This window comes from Octopus bimaculoides, chromosome 23 (genome assembly GCF_001194135.2).
Source record: "Octopus bimaculoides isolate UCB-OBI-ISO-001 chromosome 23, ASM119413v2, whole genome shotgun sequence".
Classification (NCBI taxonomy): domain Eukaryota; kingdom Metazoa; phylum Mollusca; class Cephalopoda; order Octopoda; family Octopodidae; genus Octopus; species Octopus bimaculoides.
This window is the reverse complement of record NC_069003.1, coordinates 31,518,409-31,527,311: the sequence shown is the minus strand read 5'-3', so window position 1 is coordinate 31,527,311 and position 8,903 is coordinate 31,518,409. Positions and strand designations below refer to the sequence as shown.

General features: G+C 37.2%; 1 protein-coding gene across 7 annotated transcripts in view; it reads left to right on the top strand.

Annotated features, from left to right (window-relative positions):
- The window catches only part of LOC106870410 (uncharacterized), a 58,666-nt gene that overhangs the window by 45,515 nt on the left and 4,248 nt on the right, over positions 1-8,903 (top strand). For 5 of the 7 annotated variants that reach the window (XM_014916465.2, XM_014916466.2, XM_014916469.2 and 2 more), the window contains exons 8-11: positions 440-524; positions 2,887-3,005; positions 3,202-3,351; positions 3,944-5,369. In XM_014916465.2, coding sequence (XP_014771951.1) covers positions 440-524; positions 2,887-3,005; positions 3,202-3,351; positions 3,944-5,369 — 1,780 coding nt within the window. Of the gene's footprint in view, positions 1-439; positions 525-2,886; positions 3,006-3,201; positions 3,352-3,943; positions 5,370-7,343; positions 7,389-8,903 lie in introns of all 7 variants that reach the window. The other 2 variants (XM_052975885.1, XM_052975886.1) reach the window with 2 other exon arrangements.

Genomic DNA, 8,903 nt, shown 5'->3' with positions numbered 1-8,903 from the left:
AAAAAAAAACTCGAATTTTTTTTGGGCGTGGAATCAAATATCCTGACCTCCTAATATGCTGCAAATCACTTATTTTGGATCGGCAAAAGGAGTGGGGGAAAAAAGGCCCTCCCCTTTTTACAGAACCAAAATAAAGGATTTGCAGCATATTAGGTCAAGGTACTTGTGAATGGTTAATGGGTTGGGGTAAGTGCTGATGAAGGAGTAAAAACTCCAGAAATATGGCTTATACGCCCATTACCCACTTTTTCATCTTTGATCTCATTGTTTGTTTATATCTGGCATCTCGGATACAAAACATCCTAACAAAATCAGTGTTGGCTATCATTTCCACAGAAAATCTGCAGAGATGACCTTAACACGTAAGTATTTATGTCTAACTTTAAAAGAAATTGTTTTTAAAATACATTTTCCTTTTCCACATTTATTTTACTTGTAGTGATCTTGCTTTGCGTAATTGTTTGGTGACCAATGATCTGTCTGTAAAAGTTGGTGATTATGGCCTGGCTGAGGATTTGTATAAGGTCAGTATTTTATATATATTTATGAATAAGATGTGTGTGTGTGTGTGTGTGTGTGTGTGTGTGTGCTGTAATCTGGTTTAACCCTTTAGCATTTAAACTGGCCATATTCAGCCAAAATATTCTACCTGTTTTGTTCAAACTGGCCAGATCTTGCCTCTCACACCTACCCAAACAGTATCAGTCTAAAAATAAACAATCACATCATTGAGATCTTGAAGCTATGAGATAACGCATGATTAACCGAAAACAATGTTACTAAATAAATGAGCTTTACATTTGACAGTGTAACCTGAATGCTAAAGGATTAACGTCCTAGTTGTCACCATTTCACTTCATTCCCATTGGGCAAAATTATGCACAACATAGCTTTCCATTCCCCCCTCTGCCACCACTACTGCACATATGCATGCACTCATGCACACATGCATGCATACACACACATAAAGTATCTCATGTTTTATGTCCTATATAAATAAAAATATCAAACAATAAAAAAAAGATTTCTTTTACTTGTTTCAGTCATTTGACTGTGGCCATGCTGGAGCACCGCCTTTAGTCGAGCAAATCGACCCCAGGACTTATTCTTTGGAAGCCTAGAACTTATTCTATCGGTCTCTTTTGCCGAACCGCTAAGTTACGGGGACGTAAACACACCAGCATCGGTTGTTAAGCAATGTTGGGGGGAACAAACGCAGACACACAAACACATACATATATATATATGCATATATACAACGGGCTTCTTTCAGTTTCCGTCTACCAAATCCACTCACAAGGCTTTGGTCGGCCCGAGGCTATAGTAGAAGAGACTTGCCCAAAGTGCCACGCAGTGGGACTGAACCCGGAACCATGTGGTTGGGAAGCAAGCTTCTTACCACACAGCCACTCCTACGCCTTTTACACTGCAAACATTTGAATGTAGGTCAACATACCAAACAGGTCATTGTTATAGTGGGGGTCACCATTTGTTGACTTGTAAGGTCACCAATGCTCATCAAAGGGTATATTTAACTCATAATAATATAGCTTTCTACTGTCACATGATGGATGTAGAAGTTTATTTTTCGGCACATAATTACAAGGGAATGGATAGCCCTTATCAAATACATTCCAACTGTGACCATTCCAACTTTTTATTGTGTGCAGAGGAACACAAGACCACATTATTCAACATGTATTTTTTGTAAACAGCAGGGCATGATTTGAGAGAGATTTGACTGTTATTTCTAACAGGTGACTGGCCTCAAAGAAGTTCCCTGATTGACTCGAGGTAGGAATGGTGTTGATGTTATTTCATAACTCCTGGTCAGTCCTCATTCAATAGATCTATAATCAAATGGTTTTTCAGTCATAACCATCAATCATTTTGCTCCTCTTCTATCAAACAATGTATGCATTTATGACTAAATTATCCAATGTGTCCTTCCAATTTCTTTAGGAAAATTTAGACTGTTATTTTTAGCAACGAAGAGGCTTCCTCTCATTAGTTTGATTAATGGTGGAGGTGAGTCAGTGGGGCTCATCCTTGTAACCGTTGCCACATCAGCAAAGGCGGGAGATATATACTCCAAGTAACAAGGATGATTCTTATAAATTTTGCAGGGCTTCTTTGGCTGATGAGATGTTGTTTAACCCCAGGTCAGTCCTGTTTGAGCAGACATATGATCAAATGTGTTCCAATTCTGACCACCCCTTCCTTTTTATTTATTATCTTTGGCAAGTGTATTCTACTATATCTTTGGGCTGACCAAATCCTTGTGAGTGGATTTGGTAGAAAGAAACTGAAAGAAGCACATTATATACATACATGTGTGTGTGTGTGTGTGTGCATTTGTCCCTCCCTCCATTGCTTGATAACTGGTGTTGGTGTGTTTATGTCCCCCGTAACTTAGTGGTTCAGCAAAAGAGACTGACTGATAGAATAATTACCAGGCTCGAAAAAAATAAGTACTGGGGTTAATTTATTCAACCAAAAAGTTTTCAAGGTGCTACCCCAGCATGGCTGCAGTCTAGTGACTAAAACAAGTAAAAAAAAAAAATAAAATAAAAGATATATTTATATATATGTATGTTCACACATGATCAGTTTCCATGAACCAATTCCCTCATAAATTGCTGGCCTGGGGTTACATATAACAAAAGACACTTGCCTCAAGTGCTGTACAGTGGGACTGAACCCAAAACCCATATGGCTGCAAAGCAACCTTCTTAACCACACAACCATACCTACACTCACATCTATCTATGTGTTGTTAAATTTTTTGTATGTTGTTAATAGACCAGGTCTGTATATGTCTGGTTTAATTCTTTATACATCATTTCAGCAACAATTGTATAAATATATCTAAAATGTCTATTGTAGGAGGATTATTATGATACAGGGTGTGACCTGTTGCCAGTCCGGTGGATGGCTCCTGAGACGCTTACTTTACAAAAAGGAGTTTGGCGTACAAAGGCTTTTACACCTCAGGCCAATATTTGGTAAGCATCTCAATTCAAGTCTTTTACAGAATCTTCTTGTTTTCCTTCTAAAATCAAAAGAACTGGTACATTTAACCCTTTAGCACTTAAACCAACCATGTCCAGCCCAGATGTTCTACACATTTTATGTTCAAACTGGCCAGATTTAGCCTCTCACACTTTTATCATTTTCATTTTTTATTTTCATAACTCCCAGGTCTTATGGTGTGAGCATGTGGGAATTGATACAGTTTGGCCGACAGCCCTATCATTGGTTGACCGATGAACAAGTCTTGGACTGTGTTGTTCTAAAGAAGACAGAAGTTCTGCCAGTTCCAAATTATCCTGAGCACCAGAAGATCAACATGTAAGTTCTACGTAACACTGACTATACTCTGTAAAATTCTATGCTTGTTGTTTTACTCCATGTCAACTCTGATCCAGGAGATCAATGATCAAATAACATTCCAGCCATGGCCATCTCATCCTTCTCTTGAGTATTGAGTATTTAATACTAAATTGTCTAATGTTTTTGATGTTGTTGTTTAACCCTAAGTCGTCCCTGATCCAGCTGACTATTGATCAAAGAATTTCCAGTTGTGATCATTCTGTTGTAGGCATGGCTATGTGGTAAAAAGTTTCCTTCCCAACCACATGGTTCTGAGTTCAGTCCCATTGAATGCTAAAAGAGTTAAAACTGATGTGTACCAGTAATTACTCTGCAGACTGCACTAGTCATTCTTTTGTTTGACCTCCAGTACACCACAAAGTCAAAAAGAGATAAGGAGTCATTGTAACAGGATTAAAGTGCAAGGGATTTAGCTGCTATTTCTAGCAGGCTGATCACCCATGTAGATGCTACCATCTTGGTTTGTATATAGTTTTAACAATATTCGTTTTATTTAGAATTTGAGAAATTCTTTGACTCCTCTTTAATTTTTGTCTTTTGTTTTATTCAGATACGAACTGATGAAAATGTGTTGGCAGAAACCAGAACAGCGTCCTACAATTGAGGAATTACATGGTCATCTGTTGGATCTGGAGATCTCTTTGAAGAACATGGAAGAATCAGATTTTGAAAGTAAATGGAATATTCTGAGTCCAGTTGAAATCGAAAGCCCAAGTCATGGAATTGCCCCAGAATCCATGGAGATAGCGACAGATGCTCTGGAATTGTTTGTAGCTGAGACTGAAGCTCCTGTAGCAAACGGTAACACAGGAGATGTAGCTCTTAATATTCCCATCGAAGTTCCATTAGAAAATGGTCTGACCATTCCATTGGCTAGCCGTCACCTCTTGACCTTTAATGATAGCGATTTGGTGACCGACATCAATACAGAAACTGAAGAGAAGCTTTTAGCTCAGCTAGAGTCTGAAACAAAGAATGCACCAAACAGTGAAACTATGCTCCATCTCGATCCTGAGTTTCAGTTGGAACCAAAAAGTCCAGCAAAAGCCATTGCAAAACAGGGTAAAGTTGACCTTTCTGGTCATGATGATGTCGATAGTGTCGATGGATCCAGTCCAATCAGTACCAGCAAAGTGAAAAAGGCAAATAGCACTGAAGAAGATGGAATGCCTTCTCCAATACCAAACGTGTCTCCCAATACTTCACCTTCTCACTCAGATGCTGAGCTGCAGCGTTCATCAGAGCGTATCCAAGATCTGAGCTCGATCCATTCTTGTAGTGATGAAAGTGCCAATGAATCGTCTCCTGAGATCTCTGAAGAAATGGCCGACATCTATTTTCAAAGACGTCCAAATTCAAGCGGCTTACGTCGTTCCAATATGAAAGCAATGCCTTTAGCGCCAATACCGGAAAATGGTATACCTGTAGACAGTTTTAGTGGGACTTTTAATAAATCTCGGCTAATAAAAAGCAATTCTGATGACTCTCCATCGCAACAAGACTCTTACGAATGGGATGAACTAGTTGGTGGACAGCTTGTGGGTAAAAGCTGTGATAATGTGCCCTCACCCCGTCGAAGCTTGGACTTTGACTGGTCCATGGATTCGAACCCCAAACCAGTTACCCACAATAAAAGGCGAAGACATACGTTGGCATCGCTCCCACATCTAGGTAAAAACAGTGAATTTTCTTTTGGTAAATCAGATAATAGTTGTTTCTCCACGTCCGGAACTGGACTTAACGCGTGTTCCATTGCATCGGAGATCCTGACCAGTCGGGTCATCTCTCCAATTAGTAAAAAAACACCACCACGTCGAACATTTTATACAATTTCCTCTCTCAATGATATCGATCTGGACATTGGTGATGATGACGATGGACTTGAAATGGACAATTTTGATATTCCACGTAGCCTTCATTTAAAATATTCCACCAGTCAAGATCTCACAACAGTTGGCAATTCAGACACATCAAAGGTATTTATTTAACAATAGACATTTCCATTTATTTACTGTGTTATTTCTTTGTTACTCCCTTTTTTCAATTGGCAAATATTTTGTTAGATTTTTTTTGGTGCTGAATACAAATAATCAGGTATAGTTTGTAGCGAAATAGTATCTATATTACTGGATTGTATTATCTTGATTTAATTATATTTTGATTCTTTGCTTAACATCTTAAATACATCAGATATTACCCTAGAAGATTGAGTATTGGCATAGATATAACACATATTGTGCCATAGATACATTATATATTGCTATAGATATGCTACATCTTGGTCTAGATACTGTATATTGTCATAAATACACTCTACATTGCCATAGACACACTGCATGTTGCCATAGATACATTGCATGTCACCATAGATGCACTACATGCCACCATAGACATACTGCATGTTGCCATAAACACACTTCATGTTGTCATAGATACAGTGTGTTGCTGTAAGTACACTGTTACATCGTGTATTGCTTTAGACACATTACATGTTACCATAGATACACTTCATATTTCCTTAGACACACTTCATGTTTCCTTAGACACATTTCATGTTGTAATAGACATACTGCATGTTCCAATAGACACTCTGCATGTTGCTGCAAATACATTACATCTTTCCTCATTTACTTTACAGTTGACATAATTATATAAGCTGATTTAGCTACAGTACAGCTTGCCAGAGATATATCAATACATATCTTGCCTTACATACACTATATCTTGCCTTACATACACTATATCTTGCCTTACACATACCAAATCTTGCCTTACACACACAGACCATATCTTGCCTTACATACACCATATCTTGCCTTACATATACCATATCCTGCCTTACATACACTGCATCTTGCCTTAGATAGACAATATGAAGAACAAGTCTTCGAGTGGTCATTTTACATCTCATCAAGATGTGGGACTCGGACATGTCTGAGATATGATGTCCACGTGTTTTAGTGCATCTCTCAATGCATGTCTATAGATGTGTGTTTATGGTAAATAAATAAATAGGTTGATTAAATGTCTAAATGTCTGAGATAAATTTTTGTTAATCTGAATGTTAGTGTCATTTGAATAAGAGAATATAAAGCTAACAAAGCTGACTTCAAGTTGGTCATTAATATATAGAAGGAATATATGGAAGGAAGAAGGCAGCAATATATATATGGAAGGAAGAAGGTAGCATTAATATATGGAAGGAAGAAGGTAGCATTAATATATGGAAGGAAGAAGGCAACAAAGTGGTAGAATCAATAACATGTCAGACAAAAGGCTTAGCAGACTTTCTTACGATTCGTTATGTTCTGAGTTCAAATTCTGCTGAGGCCAACTTTACCTTTAACCCTTTTGTTACCAACCCAGCTGAAACTGGCTCCGGCTCTGGCTCTGAGTACAAATGTCTTGTTTTCATAAATTTTGAATTAATATCTTCCACCAAACCTTAGTCACAATTTATGTGTTCCTAACACCAGCTTAATGATAACTAAGTTATTTTACTAAATTCTTTGTTATATTTAAAGTAATTGAAAGAAACACAGAGCATCTTAAAATAAATACAGTAACGAAAGGGTTAAACCTTTTAGGGTTGATATAATAAAGTACCAGTCAGGTACTGGGGTAAATATAATCAACTTTGCCTTCTTCTCAAAATAAGCCTAGTTGGAGGCCCAACCGTCTGAGTTCTTTTACAGGACTTTGAGAAACTGAAAGGCTGTTATAATAAGTGTGTGAATCTGAGAGGGGAGTATGTTGACTAAAATCATAATTAACTGATCCTCTTGTATTTTCTTTTACCCAAAGCCAAGAACTTTCCAGCACCCCCCTTGTGTGAGTGTATATATATTCTTGTAGAGAGAGAGAGGGAGAGAGAGAAAAGTGCTTATTTCTTCTTTTGCTTTAAAATAGTTTGTATTTTTTATTCAATCCTCCTATGGCCATCATGTCAGAATAAATGAAGTGACAACCGGTTTAGAGCAAGAGGTAAGGTCTCGGTGAGTGAAGTACGTGATCTGCTTTCAGTTTCTCGCTGAAAACAATTTGCTTCCCTTATGCTGCTAATCCGTATCCCTGCTTCCCTCTGGAAAGGCATGAACATTGCAGCTTCCCAGTCACCTCTGCTTCCTATGCCCTGCATTCTTAAAATAATATAGGGATCTCTACCTGTCCCTGACTCCACTGCCTGCTAATTTTGTTGACTTGAAAGCCAGACAGACTTTATACTGTGGTAGACGTGGCGATGGCAGCAAATTTTCATCAAATGAAATATGTAAACAGGTTTCAAATCCTCAATGAAAATCCTTCACTTTTTTTTTTCACTAATATTTTGGTGAGGAGAGAGGTATGAGTGTGACATTTTCCATTTGCCCTGTCCTGAAGTCATTTCATACCTCTTTCTCCTCTTAATGATGACGGCAATCTCCTCTTAATGATGGTGATGATGATGCTGGTAGTATTGACAAAAGGCTTAAATTACCCAACTACAGTGTTGTTGTGATGATGATGAGGAGGAGGAGGTGCAGTTCTAGGTTTCATATTTTCCTGCATATAAAGTAAACATATTGTAAATGTTCAAACATCATTACCATCTTTCCAAATCCTCCTGCATTTCATATGGAATTTTTGGTCCTCCAAATTTGTGTTGGTGTATAATTCAACATACCTTTTTTAAAAACTTTTATGGCTGTAAATTTTAGTCTGAGAAATTTTACTTGTATGCTGGAAAATATGGTGATTTTTATGTTCATGCCTCACCACTATAGTCAGTGCCTCAGTTCACCTGACTGACAAACAGATTCCACTTTAGACAGAACAGAATAAGTAAAGCCAAACTAACATATGAGACAGAGGTGAAAACAATGAAGTAAAAAATGAAAGAGTTTGTGTTATGATGAGGATAATTAGGATGCTGATAAGGATAATGAAAATAAAGATGATAATTGATGCCATAAGAATTTATAAACTTTTGAGAGAATGTGAAATAACTATGTTTTGGAACAATGGATCTTGGAGCAGATAGAGCTATAAATGATAGCATGTAAGTAATGAGATGAAAATTTCCTTTTGGATAGAAAAAGTTGACGGCTGCCCATGGGACATGTTATTCATAGCATTATGTGCTTCAAGATTTATTGTTCCAAAAAACAAACAAACAATGATTATGCTATTGATAATAATCATTATGATAATGATAAGAGATGATAATTGATGCTTGTGATATGATGAGGTAGATGTGACATGGCCAAATTGGCAGCAAATGTGAGTAAGTCAATTATGTTTAAGTATATACATATATACCACAATAACCATGCAAATGTACACACATAAACACACACAGATATACATACTGATATATATATACACAAATGCACATAGACACATGCATGTGTGTGCACGTGCACGTTCGTAAGTAATTATCTAGACTTTGTGGGTAGACATTTAATAGTATATTGATAAAACACCTTCATTGTTTAGACTAATATATATATATATATATATATATATATATA